Source organism: Notolabrus celidotus, chromosome 20, assembly GCF_009762535.1.
Source record: "Notolabrus celidotus isolate fNotCel1 chromosome 20, fNotCel1.pri, whole genome shotgun sequence".
NCBI lineage: Eukaryota > Metazoa > Chordata > Actinopteri > Labriformes > Labridae > Notolabrus > Notolabrus celidotus.
In genome coordinates, this window is record NC_048291.1 from 19392855 (window position 1) to 19415340 (window position 22486).

At 41.5% G+C, this 22486-nt stretch overlaps 1 protein-coding gene across 8 annotated transcripts in view; it reads left to right on the forward strand.

Moving 5' to 3' along the window:
* nfixb (nuclear factor I/Xb) overlaps window positions 1-22486 on the forward strand; it is a 177111-nt gene that overhangs the window by 127468 nt on the left and 27157 nt on the right. For 7 of the 8 annotated variants that reach the window (XM_034711867.1, XM_034711870.1, XM_034711875.1 and 4 more), the window contains 5 exons: window positions 13581-13646; window positions 15811-15885; window positions 16246-16366; window positions 17362-17492; window positions 20136-20210. In XM_034711867.1, coding sequence (XP_034567758.1) covers window positions 13581-13646; window positions 15811-15885; window positions 16246-16366; window positions 17362-17492; window positions 20136-20210 — 468 coding nt within the window. The remainder of the gene's footprint in view (window positions 1-13580; window positions 13647-15810; window positions 15886-16245; window positions 16367-17361; window positions 17493-20135; window positions 20211-22486) is intronic. The other variant, XM_034711868.1, reaches the window with a different exon arrangement.

Here is a 22486-nt window from a genome sequence, read left to right on the forward strand (position 1 = left end):
ATGCCCAGACCCTGCTGCTACACACTCGCAGACACACACATACTCATCACAACAGGGAGCCACACAGGGTGGCTCATGTCTTAACTCAGAGCTGTAAACTTCAGAGCTATACGTTTTATACTCACTTCTGTATATGTGTGTGTGTGTGTGTGTGTGTGTGTGTGTGTGTGTGTGTGTGTGTGTGAGTGTGAGTGTGTGTGTGTGTGTGTGTGTGTGTGTGTGTGTGTGTGTGTGTGTGTAGTGCTTTACATATATGTTTACTTATGCTTCGCTTTGTCTGAAGAATGGACTGACTTTTAGTAACTTTACTCTGGCTATGAGAAATAAAGAAACATGCTTTACAAATGCAGTCAGGATGAACAGACGTACAGATTAAACCTATTTTTTCTTTTTTTGATGGAAACACTCAAACCTGATTTTGTCCAATCAAAAAAAAGAATGACTTTTCACTGAAATTTGTAACTTTACTCTGTGGAGACGCTGATGTTTTTTAGGTTGATAGGAATTTTGACGAAAGCGAGAGCTTTTCAACCCCCCACACCCCAGTTCCTGCCAAAACTCTCTCTCTCTCTCTCTCTCTCTCTCTCTCTCTCTCCCCCCCCCCCCCCCCCCCCCACTAGAGGCAGATTTCTTTAGCATGTGTTGCCGGCGCTGTTCCCCCGACTGTCAACAAGTGACATCTGCTGGCCAACTGGAGAAATAACACCTTCCCATATGCATTTCTAGTGATTTACATTTAATCTTTGATGGAAATGTTTAAAGCAGACACACATAAATACGTCTAAGCCATTCTTTTCAGAGTAAGATTCAGATTTCTGCACATCAGGCTCATATAGAGGGAAAGTTTCCTACCCTGAGAACAAGCAGGGTAGTGAAAAGCTGGGTTTATGTGTCACTCTTTCTCTCTTCCTGTCCTCCAGTCCCTGTACATCACAGCTCATCAGCATAGGCACAGATAAAAGATAAAAGAAACAGGGCAGAGGGAGAAAGTGGAAGGGGGTATGCATGCATGGGCAGCCTGCCAACCACCTCCCCTCCCCATCACCCCTCCATCCCTTCTACTCCCTGCCCTATTCTCTCCCCCATAGTTGATTCCCTTTAGGCCCCTCTCACCCCTTCTTACCCCCCTCTCACCCCCTGGCTCCCCAGCTCTGTGTGGCGTTGGCACAGAGAGGGCGCAGGAGGCACACAGACGGCCACGCAGATGGGCAATGGGCAACGCAGGGCTGCCTCCCCACACCTGCTCCTTGCTGGCACAGGGCTCGGGCCAGGCGGCCACGCAGTGCACAGTCACACACACACACACACACACACACACACACACACACACACACACACACACACACACACAGACACACACACACAGACACACACACACACAGACATACAAACAAACACACAGATGTGTATCTAACACAGAATAATCTCTCTAAATTTATTGAACTTTCCCACAAACAGTGCACGGACTGAGACGCACAGGGAGCACACACGTGCAAATACTCCCACGAGTCGCTCTACATGCTGATGCACACGCATGTTACGTTTCTTTAAAAAAGAACGCTGTCTCTCCTCCTACACTCTGCCGCTCAACCTGTCAGTCACAGATGTTTACACGCTTGTCTCCAACTGTGCCTCAACATGTGCTCTCCAGAATTTTTTGCACATATACGCCATCATAAAACGTATATGAGACACAATCACACATCCATAGCCACCAACTGATGTATTTATAGTCTCCGGCCCACACATTCACACTTCAGCAGAACCAGCACAGAAATTCATTTCACAATTAATCACATGGCCTCATGCTGTGCTGTCACATGGAGTTACATACCAGGCATGCGGTGAACTACATCTAGATTCACTATTGTCACTTTTATACAGATTGTGGGAACAAACATTGATTATTTAGAGATTCATCAGATCAAAAAGATGGAGTTTTTTCAGCCCAAGAGCCTGTGACTGCTGTTTTGTTGAAAATCACCATTATGCTAAGGGAATTGCCAGAATTGAAAGCTGCTGGTTTAATAGGCAGGGTGTGGATATGGAAGCCAAATAAACTTCCCAGGAAAGTGCCAAAAGTAGCAAGAGGGGAAGTCCGTTCTACAGCAGAAAACCCAGAGTCCCCAAATCTTTGGAAAATCAGTCTAACAGTGAAAGCTAAAAGTGAGTGGTCCCACTGAAAGTTTACAGGCCGTTATTTCAGTCACGGAACACTTAATATGGTGACACAGATGCAACTCAAGGAATGAGAATATCATGAAAAAGTTCAATAGTATCCCTCAGTTATTTAAAAGTGTGAACATTTAATACACTGTAGACCGAGTGAGTGTTGAGTATATAAATGAACATCCTTTTAGAAATTGTACATACTCATTTTTATTGTTTTTTAGCAAATATTCTAATATTTCAAGGTATAAGTGTTCTAATTTCTTTGAGCTACAAGCCCCAATGATCAAATTAAAACAAAAATGGCTTAATTAATAGAAAATATGTAAACCTTTAACTTTTCAAACTACGGCACAAAAAGAAATGACATTTTCAAAATATTCTAATTTGTTGAGTTGCACCTGTAAGGTTTTTTCTTACTACTAAACTGGCCACATTCATTCTGTTTTGTCACAAGTCACTCAACAAATACAGTGTTCAAAAACAATGCAAGATGCTTGTCTCTTCAAAATTTCTGTTTTTAGTTGATTTAATGTAATAAAATCTTGTAACTGACTGTCAGGTCACCTAACTAGATAATTTAGTAGAGGAGCTGTTAAAACTGTTCTTATAGCCACCTCAGGCACCTGCAGCTTTACAATATGTTCATACAGCATGTTTATACAGTGTGCTCAGAGCTAAGACTGCACAGTTGAACTTTAATATGCAATATTAAAGTGTTGATTCATTGATTGTATGTCACAGATCTCTTCTCCGCACGCACACACACACACACACACACACACACACACACACACACACACACACACACACACACACACACACACACACACACACACACAATTTCTCACACAGAGACTTCTCCCTGTCTGTATGTGTGTTCTCTTGTGACAGTATTGGTCCTTTGTACATTTTATAAAGTCACCCACCCACAAAAAGGTGGTGATCACACTATGACAACACGTGATCCACATGTTAACAAAGGTTGTTGTTTGGAATGAAGTGCATCTTGACAATCCAAACCTAAGGCTACATCCTCACTTAACTACAGAGAACTTTTCTCTCCATTTACAAAAAAAGATTAAAATACATTGAAGAACATAGTTCGCATATGTATTGAGTGTCTTCTTGAATTAGCATAATTTGTAAACAGTGTACAGTGTGGTGATTTAAAAACTATTGTACCCGATATATTTATTCGCCCCCATACTATAATGATGAAGAACAGCCAGGTTTCCTTGTAAACATGCAATTAAACCTCACTGCATTGAGCACATGTAAGCCAGTAGCCCATGATCTTGGTGCATGGACAATACATATAAACAACAATTGTCATGCACAAGTTGATGCAAAGATGTAAGTAGGGCACACATTAATTATTGCTTTCAACTTTAAAACTAACAATATTTAGTTTTTATAAGTATCCTCCTTGAAAGTTGTTTTGAAAACCTTTGTTTTCACTTACAATAAACCTGGTAAAGGTCAAAAACGCAGAGACAATACTGTTTTCAAAAATATCCACATACCTATGGATTGGCCTGAAGCCTGGTTTATACTTTCGCACTGAATTGACACCATAGCCTACACCATAGCCCTTTTCAAGGACTGCAAACCTTGGGATTGTTCTGCTGGGGGACATTGTGTTGCCCATCTCCTCTCTATTCTGTCACTGTAAAAATGCAAGTAAAAAACTTAGCAAGACCTGAAACAGGCTATCTGACTAGTATTGAGACCACACTGCCTACCAGCTTTTCGTCTGAGTTACACAGAGCAACGCGGACACATTGATGTGCAAGTATATCGTGCTCATTACCACTATGGCCACTATGGTATAGTCAATGCAGAAGTATAAACCAGGATCAGGTGTGCTAGTTAAGAGGGTCAAAATGAGCACGACTGCATAATTTATGAGCATTAAAGAGCTATCGATTGCCTGGATAAACAAAGCGCAGCCTATAGGTCTGTATTATTATAATATATAAATACAACATTTTAAGCCTCAGTCTTCCTGTTTTCAAAATAAAAGCCATCAAACTATATGATAGGTTAGATAACTGTGCTGTATATGCAAGTCCAGATAATTTACTTTTCATAATTGACCTTACTGTGAAAATCCACTACAAGTTCAAGTCCTGCTTCCAACTGTATTATCATCAGATCTATCAATCTTATAAAAGTAAACCTCTAATGCTATTTATGCTATATTTGAACAAATGTTTGGGGCTGGTGTGGGCCACATGTAGTTTTTTTTTTTCTTGCCTTGAGTTTTGTCTCCCAGGTTACAGACAGTCTGCTGTAGTATGGATTTCTGATGTCTTGATAGATTTGTTTACACAAAGACTTGTAGGGTCTTGCCTGCTGACACTACTGTTAATGTTCTTAGCATAGGTAACAAGGTTAGAACCCAAATGCAGGTGGATGCATGCAAAAAAAAAAAGGTGCATTTTAGCAATTTGTTGTAAATAAGAAAGCTCATAGGAAGGTACTGGCAGGGAAAGGAAGGGAAAAATACATAGGATTAGGAATCAGAGCACATGGCTCACTACTAAGATAAACTTGCAAACTATAAGAAAGGTGGCGGCTAATGATGGGAGTGGAGATAGGCTAGTATGACAGGTAAATGAAATGTTGGACTGATAAGAAAAGGGAACAGGTGGGGGGATGGAAGAGGAAGGACAGTCCCAAGTATTGAGATAATATTGTACGATAGGGGCATATCTATTCATATTTACCTATTTATAACACATTGTTATATAGTTATATTGGGTTACGTCATATCAGACCTACAGATTTTCAGTTATCACCAACCATCAGTGTCAGATCCCCACTTCTGAATTTGGAAAAAACAAAAGTAACTGAGCAAAGCTTAATGTGCAATTATAAGGAAATGAAAGGATTAAGTTTAATTATAAGACTCAGATGTGTAGCGGCTGTTTTGGATGGCCTAATTGCTCACTAGAAGTACTCTGTAACTAAAAAGATTAGATCATATCCCGGTTATTATGTTATTACACTCAATTGTACTTTTTCTAATGAAGCGAATCCCAGGCAAAACATCCATAGACACCTTTGGAGAAAGTGGCTTCTTTCACAGTTGTGTTTGTTTGTCCGAACCCAAGGCAGCCACAGTGAGCTCAGGTCACCGAAGGGACAGTCATACGCTACCATTAACTACTTCCAACTGCAGCAGTGTCCAATAAGAATGACTGGCTTAAAAAACCAGGGTCAGGATGAGCTTTGCCTGTAGAAGATTGAAGTCCATGATGGGTGGGGGCGGGAGGGGGGGTCGATCAGAGGGTGATGAGTTTTTGGGAAAAAAAGAGAAAAAAAATCTGCAAAATGAAAACGGAGGAGGGAGAAGAGGGCTGTGAAGAGGATGAAGGAGGAGGAGGAGGAGGAGGAGGAGGAGAAGAAGAAGAAGAAGAAAAAAAAGGTAGAAATGATGTCCAATAAAAGAGCCGAGTGAACATCTGTGTGGGATAGCCGTGGGGATTAGGAGGGTTTGGAACATTTTAAGCGCATTAAAGATTTAAAAAAAAGGTCAGAATGTTTAGCAACATACCGATAAACCTCTTAAGCGAAACCCAATTGGGGAGGCTGTTTGGTTTCTTTATCCAGAGGCTGGTGGATGGGAGGTGGGGGTGGAGGTGGAGAGAGGGGGTGAAACTGTTCAACCACACACAGTTAGACTCAAACATACTTGTATATATAAATATGCCAGTCAGTGGCTGTATGGCATCTGCTTTACATCCATCTTCCCTCATCATGAGGCTGTGCATGCATACTACATTGTAGTCAGTGTTACTGTATATTTTGTATATATCTCAATATCCATGCGCACTGCAGTCCATTTAGGGCTTTCCAATGCCACATCTGGAGAGCCCAAAACATAGCTACAGCTTGTGCTAACACAGCCTACCAAGAATGACTGCTTTTGGACCATAGACTGTAAATAAAAATGGACAGCGTGGCTCCGCCTCTTCCCATTGTACAGTTCTGAAGCCAAAAAATCCCTCTCCTGGGCGCCGCCATTGTGCAGCCAGAGCCTGTGAAGCCACTGTAATAAACTCCACCCTACAGTGTAGCGTCATAAGACGCTGTGTGTCCTTTGAAGTTTCGTTCTACGGCGGCTGTGAATCAAAGGAAACCCGGAAGTAAAACCCTGTTTCTTAAACTCTAATAACTAACGAAAAAGAAACTTTTCAGAAAAAGAGGCCTTGGACACAAAACAGTCACATACTAACTACATATCACCACAGCATACGGATGTGAGAAACATTCGTACGACATGTATTTATTTTTTAAAGTTTGACTGACAGATTTTTTGACCTATACTGCAGCCAGCCACCAGGGGGCAGTCACACTGCTGAAAGCCTCACCACCAGCCACCGGAACCTCTCCCTTGGTTTGGACCTGCATCCTTAAATGCTTCAACGAGATAGAGAGAAAGAAAGAGGCAGGAGTAAGACGGAGAGGATAAGAGAGAAAACAGTTGGACAGTAGAATTGTGTGTTTGGCGGTCAGTGGAGAAGGCCCCTATCTTTTGACTGAACTGAACCATGTCTGGGGAGCTATCCTTAGATGACACTGTACACAGAAGGTGGAGACAAAAAGTCAAAGGGCCCATAGGCCATAAGCTGCTGATACAGTATTATGACAGTCAGATATATGCAGTTCAATGAATTTATACATTGCCATGTTGAAATATCACTCAATCAATCAATCTTTATTTGTATAGCGCCAAATAACAACAAACGCACTTTTACCAACATAGCAGGTCTAGACTGTACTGCATGTTAAACTATTAACAAAGACCCAACACCAAGACAGGATAAGATCCAGTTCCCTCTTACTGATAGGACTCGATCTTATCTCATCTTAATCCACCATGAGCATTGCACTTCGAAGTATTTAGCAAGTTACAGCAGCAAGGAAAAAAATCCTTTTAATAGGCACAAACCTCGAGCAGAACCAGACTCATGTTAGACAGCCATCTGCTTCGACTGAGTTGGGGTTGGAAAGAGGGATAGAGGAGAATAAGAAGCCAATATGCAGAGTTATACATAGATATGCATAATTATTGGTATAGCTAAGAGGTTTCATTTTAGCTGTTTGCCCAGGAGATTGGCTACAGCCTCAACTCCAACTCTTCACCTGCTTTAATCTTGGCTAGAAGTTAGTTGGGTTAGTTGGATTTCCATCATGGTGACCTTTATCATTGGGCTTCATGATGCTTCTGTAGAAACCAGTTGATCAGGACTTGTTCCATCCAGTTTATGGTGTATTACTGAACTAACTTTAGAAGTCCATGTGTCCATGGTGTAACTTATGTTGCCTACATTGTTGTTGATCAGACTGTGAATATGTGTGGAGACCACATCAATCGGGGCAGGTTGGGATACCTCTGAAAAGTAGCAGCGTGCTGTTAGCTGATGAAATCCTTGGTCTTCTACAACAAAGACAGGTTTATCATCAAGAGCAACAAATTCATAGATTTTGTCATTAACTGCTTTTGACTTTAGACTGTCTCTAGCTAACTTAATGCAGTTTTTAAAAGCCTCTTGTATAACAGCACTTCTTAATGTTAATGCCAGCTGTAGCTACTCCTGCTTTGTATCCTTTACCAGCATCTTCAAGGTGACGATGAGTTGAGTCACTTAAGATTCATTGTGAAGACTTCTTACTCCTCTGAGAATTGAAAACTTCTGTACCAATGACACCATGTTGACTCTCGTCAGCTAGCTAGACTGTGCTTATTCTACCGCTTTATGATCAATGGCGAACCGCATACTACCATCTACAGTTTTGTAATGTGTAGCCTTGTTAGCAAGTACACAAACGCCATTCTTGGCAGTTGTAGGATAAAATTTGATGATCATAATATTAGATAAGCATAACATACTCCCATTATTGACTGACTAAACACTTAAACTGGATGGGTGCTTTGTAACAGGTGACATTCAAAACCCAGGTGTTGACATTAAGTCCGGAAAGTCATATATCTTGAAATCATACCCCAATTTGAAGCTTGAGAATGAAAGAATTGTGTATTTTTATAGTTGGTACCCATCTCGCATCCAGAGCTGCTATTTTTCATCTCCAGTGTTGGACTGGTAATGTTGATTTTACAGTCTGTCATCAGTCTAAAAATCCCCATTACTTAGTGCACATTAGATTGCAGAGGGCCTGTTTGCCGATGTGTGCTTGTAATGCGCAATTCAAACACTCTGAGCTGTTTAGTAAATTAACTACCAAAAGAGCCCGTATGAGCAATGTGCACTTGTATATAAATGTCTGAGTGGTAAATGAGTCCATTACTGCTGGCAATGGATGCCTTACACCAAGCCAGTGAACATGTGTATGTCGTTTTCAGTCAAGTGTCTCTTTACGGTTTTCACTTATGTTCATGTGTGCGTTCTAATGTGCTGCCATGTGTTGTTTTTCTGTCTGTGTGTGATGAATCTAGCGATGAAGTAAGCGTGATTTTGACTGTGTATACATTGACCTGGATGTGAGGTTTCAGCCACTGTCTGCATCTGAAGTGTGATAAATGTAAAGCCGGTGTTAACTTTTGTGCATCAGCAGCGACTGTGTACTTACGAAGACACAAAATGAACTCTGTGTCTCTACTTGTGTTTGTGTGTGTGATTAGAGTGATAGCATTGTATATTTGATGGCCTGTGTGTGTCTTTGCTCTATTATCTCTGACTGGGGCGCGTGCAGGGGGCCTTGGGGCAACTGTGTGCAGAAGATAAGGGTGATTCATCAGTGTATTAATTTGTGTGTGTGTTTTTCTCTGTGTGTAAGAGCATGATTGTGCTTCAGAGGCATCTGTATCCATGTTTGCTACATGCACGTTCAAGCCAACATGTTAATCAATGCTTGTGTCGTTGCATACTGCAAACCCAAGCCAACGCAAACCCAAGCTGGATCGCCTAAGATTTTTAGTTGAAGTCTTCAGCAATGAAACTGATTTCTAGGGCTGAAAAGTAATGTTGTGTCATACTCTCAACAAAGTGCTGCATTGTATAGAAATGAAAAACATGGCATATAGCCTTAAACTGTAAATACAAAAGCCATGTCACAACAGGAAATGCGCCTCAATTACTGTAATAATGGAAAAGGGTAAGGAAAAAAACACATGAAGACAGTAATATTCACTCACTCATAGTCCATCCCTGCTCCCACCCTCTGGACCGGTTTTTGTAAAGCTAATTCAGTTGGCCTTAGCGGGCTTCTTGCTCTGGTTAAAAAGCAAAAGTTGTTCATTGAAGTCTGTTTTCGTTGCTTTTTAACCCTGAGCTGCAAAGATAATACATGGCTTGCTTTCGCCGATATAATTCAACCTTGCTGTCTCCGTTCTCCATGGTCGAATCCAGCGAGCAATTTGTGCGACGCTATGAAGGTACCTTAATCAGATGATATAAGTAGGGGTGGGAACCACCAGAGGCCCAATCAAACAATAGTATCTCAAGACAATATAATTGAGATCTAGCTCTTATTATGCACACAAAGGAAAAACAGTTAGGATAGTCTATCAATTTAACTTCAGTTATTTACATTTTTACACAATGGAAGTCAACCACATAGACTTACAATGTGATAACACCCCAATAATCAACCTAAGTAAATCACCTTAACTGAATGCAAACATGTATGGACGACTGTACTAATATCGTCAACTGCTGTTGTCTGGAGAAGGTGAGACAGCGGCTGTCAGTCATCTGTCACATAATGAGCTGTTATAGTCTCAGATGAATCCACTGCCCATGAAGTCCACGCATCACAAGTTAATGCAACTCTTTTTCTTTTACCCGACTCTAAGCGTCACTTCACTGTAGAGCTTCAGTACAGCTTATTCCTTTCATCAGTGCTTCCGTTTTGTTAACTGACTTTATCTGCATCCGGACCATCACATTTTCCAGCTTCACATGGAAATTACTCAACAGCACCATTAAGTGGACCAAAAAACGACTAGTTTAATTTCTTCAGTACCAAAAACTACTTTAATATTTTTAACTTCAAAAATAGAAAGTCGATACTTGGTGGCCATGAATTGGTACAAAATAGCCACACAAGAATTGCAATACTATGCTGCATCGGTCCCACCCAAAAAACCCAAATAAAGCAGAAACCTTGTATCTCTGTATTTCATTAAATATATGTATATTTCAAAAATTATGATTTTGGTCACCGGTTCGTTCATTGGTTGCTTTGTTTCTTTCATTCTTTTTTTTGTTTGTTTGTTTCGTTTGAGGCAGATGGCTGTTTAACATGAGTCTGGTTCTGCTCGAGGTTTCTGCCTATTAAAAGAAGTTTTCCCTGCTGCTGTAACCAGCTAAATACTGCGAGGTGCAATGCTCATGGTGGATTAAGATGAGATAAGACTGAGTCCTGTCTGTAAGAGGGGGCTGGATCATACCCTGTCTTGATGTTGGGTCTTTGTTAATAATTTAACATAGAGTACGGTCTTGACTTGCTATCTTTGTTAAAACGTCTTGAGATAAAGTTTGTTGTTATTTGGCGCTATACAAATAAAGATTCATTGATTGATTGATTGATTGATTGATTGGTGTAACCAGAGTGGATTTAAAGCCCATAATTACAAAAGAGACTCACAGCAGTATCTACGTTATTTAACACAGCAGCCACCGGCCCATTTAGTGTCATTTAAAAAAACAAACTTAAACAACAAAACACATTGAGCTCGTGCCAGTATGCGTACTGTGTTATCTTCATTGGAACTGCCGCCAAACATTAACACATAAGCACTCAAAGGCTTCAACAACCTCTTACCATCACAGACTTTAACTCTGATGTGCCATCTCTGTTGTCATGACAACGAGGCACTGAAATTGGCCTAAAAAGTGTCATATAGTGCATGGAAGATTTTATAGATGCATACAGGTTGAAAAGATTTTGACCGTTGTTACTCCTAGTGAAGACTTAGCTGAGGATTGTCGAAATGAGGCTTGGTTTATCTTTCATGATCACCCTCTATCCCTCCATCCATCATTCCCGTCATCACTTCTACATTCTCTCTAACGTGCAAACAGGACAAGTAACCTGACTCAAGCAGGACAGACATCCCTGTGGTTTCATCCTCACTCCATTTGCATTTCATATCCTCTTCAGGTCTTTTTTATTTTTAAGATCACTGAGTCTGTACATGAGAGAGAGAGTGTGCTTCGCGAGCATGTGTGTATGTGTTTGTGTGGGTGTGCCGTCAGCTAGCAGGAATGCGTGGTACCGCCAAAGCTAAGATGGCTGCCAAGGGCTAAGATGGCTGCCAGGATTCCACAGAGCGACAGCACGGGAGAGAAAGGGAAGCAGAAACAAACGAATGTGAGAGGAAATGAGAAAGAAAGACACAAAGATGGACTCTCACAGATTGAGGGACAGGGTGTTGCGGGAAAGCACAGAAACTCTATCCCTGAGTGTTTCCCCTTCTTGCTTCTGACCCAGAGTGAAGACTTTATTTAGTTTGTGTCTTTTTGTTTCCTTGGTTTGGCAACGCACAGATCGGGTGAATAGTGCATCAGATTGTTGGCACGTCGTCCGCTAATGCCACCCAAGATTATGACCCTGATTCAAGCTTAGAAGATGTTGAGATCTGGGGGCCTGGTTCTGCCTGAAAAGGGGCCTCACTCTGGGTTTGGAAACTTGGCCCAGGACTGTCTTAAAGCGTCAGTGCTGCAGGGTGATTGGCCTGAATTGTGCATATGATACAACCCTAAAACTCTATAATGCTGCATTACGCATCTGAGAAAGAACGGCAGCCAGGCGGTCAAACATAACCAGCTAAAGCAGGCAGCTCTCTGCCAGCCTGGCCCTATATATGCAAAGGGTAAACACACACAGTAGATCCAATCCAAACACTGGAGTGTACATTTTACAAGCACTCCTTAGGGCAGGGGTTCCCAAAGTGTGGGTCGGGACCCCCTGGGGGATCACGAGACACAAATGCGGGGACGTGAGATGTCTTCTTTTTTTTAAGTTATCTAAAAGTAGCACATTTTACCCATTTTAGTAAAGAATATCGTCAAAAGTAGTAGCTAAACTTCAAATAAAACCTTGAAAATAGTAAATGTAATGAGTTTTCTGCCTTTCTTTTGCCAGATGACTCCTAAGTTTAGGGCTATTGAACAGTTAATTATTAAAAGCATCAGTAGCAGTAGGTAAATTCATAACGGCACAGGAAACACAGCCACATGCTTATATTGGTAGGCTTATTTTCTGCAGACCAGCTTATATTGGTAGGCTTATTTTCTGCAGACCAGCTAAAAGAAAGCCACATTAAATCACTTTGAGGGACAGTGGGGGTCACAAGTCTTTGGCACCCATATTTTGGAGGTTAGGGGCGGAAAAATTTGGGAACCCCTGTTTGGAAAGCATTATAGCCAAATTTGAAAAAAAAAAAAGGGGGGGGGGATTTAATGATAAAAGGACAATGTACAATATTCAACATAAATGTTGTGATTTGATGCTTTGTACCAGAGTTAGCTTAAAGCTCATTTACATCTGCAGTCCCTTAGCAGGTCACAAAAGCATAAAATCACAGAAACAAACTCACACACAGCTTTGTACTTCTTCATAAGCACCAATAACACCATAACAATAACTATTAGAAGTAAAAATGTGTTCATTTTGAGGGACAGTGGGGGTCACAAGTCTTTGGCACCTATATTTTGGGGATCGTGGGCTGGAAAGTTTGGAAACCCCTGCCTTAAGGATCAAGTCAGCAGCAGTTTGGTTGAGGTTTTGTTGGGAAATACAGCACTTGCAGCAATTTACCCTCTCAAGGTCTTGACTTTTAGATAATTTGGATGTTAGAGCCAAATCATCATCATCACAGAGGAAGCAGTTCAAAAATCACCCAGTAATGTATTTCCAAAAAGTGCCATACACCTTACAAGTTAGGGGTGGAAAACTGAGCTTTTTTATCACATCAACCAACCTACACTGTCCTAAATTGTCTTAAACCCTTTATTACAGTATTGTGTTTGTACATTCGAGTGTGAGAAGGTCCCTGAAAGGGAAGTATAGAAGGGAGAGAAGTGTTTGCGAACCAAAAAGAACAAGCACTCCAAAGACTCTTCAATTTCCAAACAAAATACTTCTTTGGTGCTATTCCTTCCAAGTTCAAGAAGTGATTTTTGCAGATTGACAGACTCCAGAAATGAGGATGTCAACCTTTCAGTTTGTCTTTTTGAAGTCTTTAAGTATGCGCCCATCTTTAATGTGAGCCCCACGTCTGTCTGTGTTTAGTTTTTAGAATTTAAGCAACTTTTTTTGGGGGGTTCTGAAGAGTTCCCTCTGAAAGTAACCCGTCGCCTCACCTTGGGCAGTGTCCAGACATCTGTCCACCTGACTAACCGTCTCTCTTTTTTCTTTCTCTTCTTTTCTTTCAGAACAATCAGGACAATCAGACAACTCAAACCAGCAAGGAGACACAGACGTGAAGCCCCCTCCAAATGGTAAGATTTCAGCGCGCACATACAAGTATAAGAAAGTGTTAGATGACCTGTTGTCACACCTGTGCATACACTCAAACAAATGCACACACTGTACATGCACAGTGCCTCTCTGTGCGAAAGTGCCCCAGCAGAGTTGGGCCCAAGTTTATTATGGTAAGGCGAGCCGATGGTGCTGTAGCATGGGGGCTGTGCCGAGATTGTGGTGGGCCGCTCATAAATCACACTGACGTTATTGGAAGATGGGAACCACATGGCTGCTGCCGAGCTGAGCGCTGACCTCATGCGCTGTCCCCGCTGTGGTTAACCCTGGACAGGGATGGAGCGAAGGAAGGAAAGACACGGAGAGTGGGAGAAGTCGGGGGGGAGTGATGGTAGTTGAAATGAAAATGAGTTGGGGGTGAGGAGAAGAGATGTACAGATGGAAGGAGTGATGAAAAAAGTAGAGAGGAAGGCTGTGGATTGAAAGTTCAGACAAAACTAGAGTCACGAGTGTCCCTAAAACACAGACCACATAGTATGCGTAGTCCTGTTGCCCTCAAAAAGGAGCTTTTTAAAAACACTATATTTCTTGTCAGTCATACTTTATCAGTAATAATCATTACAACTTAAGTAATTGCTTATATAATTTGCTTAAAAAGCATTTCCAGATGGGCAGTCAAACATTTCCTGAGGTTTCAAACAAAATCAGAAATCAGGCAAACTCATTTCGAGGTGAAAACAAAGGAGAACATTTCCCATCCCATTTTCAGACCACTTCTCACTTCTTCTTACAATGTCAATGCACTTGCCAAAATTGTTTGTGACATTTCATTTCCTCTCACATTTTAACTACATTCAAAGTGGATTGCCAGATCAGAGTGACCTTACTTGTTTAAACCTTGTTTAAACATTGGAAAGTTTATGTTTCTAATTCCAAACATGGCAACCGTGCTGTAGCAATGTTTGTTTTGTTCCCAGAGCTTAGCAATCTCTTTAGATGAGCACAATGTCATCGTAGCTGTTTGAGTTGAAGGCCGAAGATGTAAAAAAGAATGACTTAAAGGTTATTACAAAACAAATATTTACTTCTTATAGTCAGTGTTACGATGTTATTGGTGCTTATGAAGAAGTACAATGCTGTGTGTGTGTTTTTTCTGTGATTTTATGCATTTGTGACCTGCTAAGAGACTGCAAATGTAAATTTGCTTTAAGCTAACTCTGTACAAAGCATCAAATGGCAACATTTATGTTGAATATTGTACATTGTCCCTTTATAAATAGATCTAATACACTATGATGCTTTAATATACCCTTGCATGTTGTTGCTGTCTGGCTGATACCTCGTATCTCCAGAACAGCTTTTCAGGAAATAATAAAAATACATATACATTTTAAATAACAAAACACTGAACAGGATTCAGCCACATGCTTTTTTTCAATGCCTCTCATTGGCTGCCTTTTTATTTTTTTTAATTGGTGGGGGGCTTTTACACCTTTTTTTTATGGAGAGGACAGGACAGTGGATAGTGTAGGAAACTGGGAGAGAGTGGGGGAATGATATGCGGGAAAAAGAATCTCATATGACAAAAACATACATTTTGTGAAGAAAAATAAAAAATATGCGGCGCTGGTGGCCTGGAGGGCTAAGCACCCGACATATAGAGGCTATAGTCCTCGTCGCAGGTTTGACTCCCGACCACAACCATTTGCTGCATGTCTTCCCCCACTCTCAACTCCCCACATTTCCTGTCTCCCTTCAGCTGTCCCATCGATAAAGGCAACAACAAAAATGACATATGGAGATACAAGGTTTCTGACTGACAGCAGCGTCGGTATGAAAACATGTATGTGCAAAAAGATCATAACACACAATGATATACACTTGCTATAGAGGTCCATGTTGAGATCATTCCGACTTGTAAAATCTGATTGGTTGTGTGTGTTGGACTGTCAACAGTCAAAATAAATGATAACATCCAAACCACTGGCCTGCTGTATCATATAGAAAACACATGGGCCCACTGGATGACTCCGGAAGTTGGCCAGATTTTTCCATACATGTGTTTTTCAGCTCCTTCATCCTCGTGGTATTCTGTGTGTACATGTAATTTAATGCATCTTTGGTGTATACATCCATGTAGCCTACTCTCACATGCACCTCCTTCTCTCCCCTCTTCTCACCCAGGCCACTTGAGTTTCCAGGACTGCTTTGTGACTTCAGGGGTGTGGAACGTAGCCGAGCTGGTCCGCGTGTCGCAGAGTGAGTCACGGCTATAACTCTGCATCAATCTGAACAGAGACAACACACTGTCCCCATTGGTCCATGCACAATTCATCAAGTCACTTTGTTGTAACACCCTGATGATAGCGAGAAATGTACTTTGTAATCTTTGCAATCTGGTCTGAGAAAACAATAGCTAAGGGATACTAGAATGTGGAGCCACCTGCAAGTTTTTGTAACCAAACAATGCATTACATTCCCTTATGTATGTTCAAAGCTACAATGCAAGCTCTCAGATAGTTTGCGAGGCATTACAGCTCAGGTCATGTTATTTACAGTATGAAGATGCAAACTATTTGACATTCTCTCTTGTTCTGTGTCCCTGCGTTTTATCCTCAGCCCCAGTTGCTACAGCAACCGGCCCCAACTTCTCTTTGGCTGACCTGGACAGCCCTGGATACTACAACATCAACCAGGTGACCCTGGGACGGCGCTCCATCACCTCCACTCCCTCCACCAGGTGCGGAAACATAAACACACGCACTACACTCCCTCTAAACACACATGCCTAATAAGTTCTATTCCTCGGTTCTAATGTTCTTCATTTCTTTAACCTCTTAACACTGCTATAATCTTAATGCTTAGCTTGCTCTGCTTTTTTTGATTGTGGTCTTTCTTCCCTCCTTTTCTTCCCCCCCTTTTTCCTTCCTCACCACTAATCCTTCTCATTCCTCATTTTTCCCACCAATCTGTCCTTCATTCTGTCTGTGCTTGTGTCTTTTGTCTCTGTTCTTTCCCCTTTGCTCCCTCTGCTGTCCTCTCTCGCTCATCTTGCGCTGCAGGACTGAAATGGAGCTTTATGCAAGTCTCCCACGGAGGTAGTTACACTCATTACTGAATATCTCCCTTGATACTAATGTAACACAGACCCTTGCATTATACTCTCACAAAAGCCACACACGCATGCTGTCACTCAGATACGCACAAGAGCACACATATATTTCAACATTTTGGATCAGCAGTGAAACGCTGTACGTTCACAACCTCCTTTATTTTATTGGTCACAGATGTGAGTCTATAAGAATCTGCAAACACATGCATAAATGCATTCCAGCATCACTGTGCTCACTTTCTGCTCTCAGATTCTGGCATGAGGCTGCTCCAGGCCAGTACGCATACAGCATGTCGAACAAATTCTGGCCTCATCTTTGTCTCACTGTCTCCAGTTGAGCTGCATGTCCCCCTCAGCTAAAACATAACATGAAAACAAAACGTTGAAGGGAAATGATAACATTCTGAATTTGTATAACTTTCGATTTTATGGAAACATGTCTGATTGAAATAGGCTCAAGCATTTGTCCTTAAACGTCCTGAAGATGATATGTGCACATTCATTATGGGCCAAAATGCCCAGTAGCTTCTTTGTAGTTTCACTGAGAAACCTAGGCTTGCATGTAAGTTCTGAAAAAATGGAAAGAGAAAAAACAACCCTCTTCTTTTTTTTTTTCCTCTCAGCTCCAACAAGCGCAAGTCAATTGACGACAGCGAGATGGAGAGCCCGGTGGACGATGTCTTCTACTCGGGCCGCTCCCCTGCGGCTGGCAGCAGCTCTCAGTCCAGCGGTTGGCCTAATGATGTGGATGCAGGTAATCCCACTACAACCCTCTCATCAGATTCTCCTGGAGCTGGGCAGAGGTCCAAGTCAAATCAGGCACAAAATGTGGCTCATTTAAAATGTATATTTAAACCAGTAACTATTTGATGGAGGAGATGTAGTAGAAACAATTCTAACAGTTTTGTTGTACCATTGAACTCTAAAGTACCGGAAAACATATATTTTTAATTTTAAGTTTAAAGGAATAGTCCGACACTTAAGAAAGTGCATCTTTCTACTTTATTTCAAAGAGTTAAATTAGAATAATGGCGCAACTGCCATGCCTTTAAATGGAATATGAAACTATTTCTACTGGTTATCACAGCTTAGCATCAAATCTGAGACAGTGGTAAGGAAAACAGGAAACCGCACTTGGTCCAAAAGTAAACAAATCCACTTTCAAGCACCATCTCAATAACGTTTCAACTTCATCTCATTTTCACTTTTTCATTTAAGTTTTACATTGTGGTTTCAGGTAGATACAGTGCTAGCAATTTCTTAGCTTGTTGCAATAACTCACTGGAGTCAAGATGCAACACGTGAATCAGTGAGCTTTAGTGGTTGTACAAAGTGGATTTTGTTACTTTGGAAAGAGCCGGGTGTTTCTGTCACCTCTTGGTGCTTCCTATACAGACATTAGAGTTGTATCAAAATGATATGACACTCTAATATTTTTTTTTGCATATTAAAATATTCTGGATTATATTTAGGATATATCTGACTGAATTAAAAACCTAAAGGAGATGATTAGGGCCTCTGGAAAAAAAAAATTGAGATTAACTTTAGAATTCTGAATTTATATTTAGAATTAAAAGAAAATGACAGTCCATTTATTTTTGAAACAGCTAAACTTAAAACTATTGGGTATAATTTATCAAGATTTTATAATAAAAAAAATGAATGTGCTTTGCTGTGAGCTAACTCATCAAAGAACCTGTCAAACCATATTCTACCAGTTCAAATAAAAAATGAATAGCACTGGAGTAAAAAGAACCTCTGAACATAAATACCCCGAACTGTTCTTCCTCTGACGGGAAACAGTGTTCACCGAAGAGCCCAGGGCTCTTAAGAAGCTTACTCAAAATAATATTTTAATACAAATATGTCACACACCTGATTTGAAATGGACCAGAAGCCACAGCTCATCTCCTTCCACCATTCTCTCCATCACTTGATCCCCTCATCATACCGGCTCTCCTTCACACCCTCTTCCTGCTTGTCCTCTTACAACTTGAACCCCATTCCCCAAAGAGCAACCGAATAGGCCTGTTTAAGGTAGAGGGACGTCAGGTTTTGGCATCAATTTTTGGTTTTCTTTGCAGAGATTTTGGATTACCACTGTTTTAACTTTTGTCACTACCCCAGTACAATGAAGGTTAAATAACACTTTGCTGTGCACTTTCTCCAATATAACTTTTACTTGAAAACCACACCTCTGTTGTGATTGGGCGGAGTACATTGACATGTACTGAATCTTTAAACCTCTGCAAATATAAACTGAAAACTTCCTGCATGATGACTTTTAAATCCGACTGCAAACTGAGTACACTGGACTTTTTTATCCTTGTTTGTTGTCTAAGTTGTTTAAGACAAGGGCGCCAGAGAAGAATAGATGTGCAATGTTCTAGCTCTTATATTCATTAAGTTGTTGTGAGCGTGTGTGTACGTGTGTCTGAGTCAGTCAGAGCCACATACTGTCTCCTTTTCACATTTTGCTCAGAGTTGAATAAGAAGATCCATCAATTCTGGTGTAATTGCGAGCAATAGAGAACTATAGTTAGCATCTGGTTAGCTTACATTAGATATTAGCATCTGTTTTTGTTAAGCAAGAACAAAACTGTAATTTGACGGAAGTTGCTTTTTGTTACCTTATCGATCATCCTGGCTAGCTATTATCTCATTTTTCCAGTTGCTAATTAAGCTAGCATTTTGCTCAGAGTTGAATGAGAAGATAAATACAACTCCAGTGTAATTGTGACCAATATAGAGCTATAGTTAGCATCTGGTTAGCTTAAATTAGATATTTATCTAACATCCAGGCTTGCTATTTTCTCTTTTTTCCAGTTGCTAATTAAGCTAGCATCAAAACACGGAACATTACTGTCAATACTGTTGAACTTTGTAAGGATTAAACCCCCAAAAAGGTGCTTTTTTTTATGAGCTTCAGAGTTGCTGGTAGGCAGATTTCACCACCTAAATCCACATTGCCTTTTGAATATTAAAAGAGCAGAGCAGCGAGAGCTTCATATTAACCAGTCACCCTTTGCTTTGCAACATGTGTTAACAACGTGATTGCGGCCTTGCCAAATGTTCTTACTGTAGACTATTTGTATATCTTTTTGGGTTTAGTTTTTTACTCTGGGGATTTTGTCAAATTGCTAAATTCATTCATGTTCTCAGATGTATAACTGTCACTCCCACTCACATGCTGCCATTTTAATACCACCCGCAGTAATGATGTTACGATTTTATGGACACTTGCTGCACTCTGTAACATTAAATCCCCCTGTTGCCCATTATTTAACCCTTCTCTCTCCCCTTCCATCTTTCCGCCTCCCTAACTCTATCTCTGTCTTTTCCTCTCATCCCCTTTCCCATTGTTAACTCTTCCCTTCTCCCCTGTTTGGCCTTTCAGTGCAACACCATTTGGCCAGTGTGCAGGAGAGGAAGATTAAGCATGAGAGCGATGGAGTGCAGTTTCCTTACCATGGTTAGAACAACATTAAACATTATACTGTGTACATGTATACATGCTCTTCTTCAGCTCACACCTACCTTAAATCGACTTGTATACATATTTTCTCTGTCCTGTTTCCACGTAGGTTTGCACTTCCTGTGAGCCCTCTGAGCACTTCCGCATTCTCCATTCTCTACATTTCTTGTCTCTTTTTTTCATCCCTCTCTTGTGTCTTGTTGTCTGGCTATGCTGCCGCTGGGTGGGGTTGTGTTTTTGTACCAGATGTCTGCTGTTGTCCATTGTGGGTTTACCAAAGCCTTTTGGTAGACTAGTAGCTCCATGATGTCCACTGCCTGTCTGCCTCAAAGATGCTGTTGTAAATCTGTGAAAGGAATCTAAAATCAAGGAGGATCCCCCATGCTTTAAAAAAAACACACGTCTGCATTACTATTACACACCGTCTGATAAACAATCCACTTGTAAACGTGTAATTATGTGCATAATCACATCCAAAACCACATTGTAGTAACACACTACATGCATACAAACAGTGTTTCAGAGGCAGTTTGATTTTGTCAGCATCAATCAGTGAAGTGCTTTGGGTGTTGTAATTTTTGTTGAGCCCTGAGAGAGAAAGCAAGCGATGAAGACACAGAGAAGAAGGACGGTGAATGTGTCTGTGTTTTTGTGTGTGTAATGAGGGTTTGGTGAGTAGCTGTGTTAGCCAGTTGTTTGGACAGAGCTGTTGAGTGGCGTCCCACCTGTCGTTGGCCTGACTCAACCGTGTCTGAAAGACAGCGCCGGAAAAACAGCATACGACCCAAACAAACACGACTAAAGGCACTCAGGTGTGTCATCAATGCAAGAGGCACCTTCTGTCTCCGAGACATGCTTACTCACCAACACGCACATTCACAAATGGCATGCAGACACAAACACACACGCACACACACACACACACACACACACACACACACACACACACACACACACACACACACACACACACACACACACACACACACACACACAACACGATTTAATCTCTTTCACTGATTTACATTCACACACACATAAACACACAGGCACTCCCCAATCTGGAGAGGAGCAGCGTTCCGGTCCAGATGGCGCCTCCATGTGTCTACAGCAAAGGGAGCTACTGGGTTACAGCAGACATCTGTTCTGGTGGTGGTGGTGGTGGTGGTGGTGGTGTTGGGAGTGAGAGATGAGGAGGGATGGAGGAGGGGAGGTGGGGGAAGAGGGGAGGAGGGGGGGGGGGGGGCACTCCTCCGCCTCTGCCTCTGCTTGTGCCTGCTGGTGATCTTCTACCTGAATAAAAAGCTCCGAGGCATAGCAGGTGATCATGTAATTCATCATTAAGTCTGCTGTATTCTGCCCTGCTCTGCTCTGCTCTGCTCCGCTCTCTCCTCTGCCTGCTTGCTCCTGCTGCTCAGCGATGGAAGAAAAAAAAATCAAAATACTGAGTATTCGTAATATTGACGGAGAATTCCTGATGATGATATGATTTAAAAACTTCAACCTGCAAGTGATTGTTGTTTGTTTTCCTGACGCACGATAGCGTAGCGTTTGTGCGTGCTGACGATTACTTAGGTGATCGTTCAAAACAGGAAAAAAGACACAGTGAATTACTTTGTTTCTTGCTGACTTGAGTGTGTGAGCGTCTTGCCCCTCTTTCATGTGTGTTCAGTATGTGTGTGTGTGTGTGTGTGGGTGGGTGCATGCACATGCTACTGGACCAGTTCTATGACAGTGAGTTTGTGTGGTGGCCAGCTTGTTAGCGTGGCAAGACTACAGGGTCATGGGAGCAATTGGCTGTCAGTCTGCTTGTGCTGTGTGCCAGGAGCAGGACACAGAAATAATGTAGAACAAACAACTGAGTGTGTGTGAAGGCTCACACACCCACACACACACACACACACACACACACACACACACATGCATACACACACACACACACACACACACAAATTCACAGATTAAGAGAGAGATCAGAGTAACTTCTGTTAGCTTTATCAGACAAAGCTTTCATTGGACATCTGGGCCTCATTTGCCGCTCCTCACTGAGAAGCCACGTAGTAACAGATATTTCAGCAAGACACCAACTAATTAGGGAATATCACAGAGACTAAAAACAATATGTATAATTTAAGACCGTTTACACATAATAAGCTGGTTTTAATTGAACTTGCACTGTGGTGGCATGCAGGCATCCCTATACATACCACAAGGGAGCTGGAGCCAAACAGGCTTTATTACATTGGATGCTATGAATCCACCTTTTGGGGCCT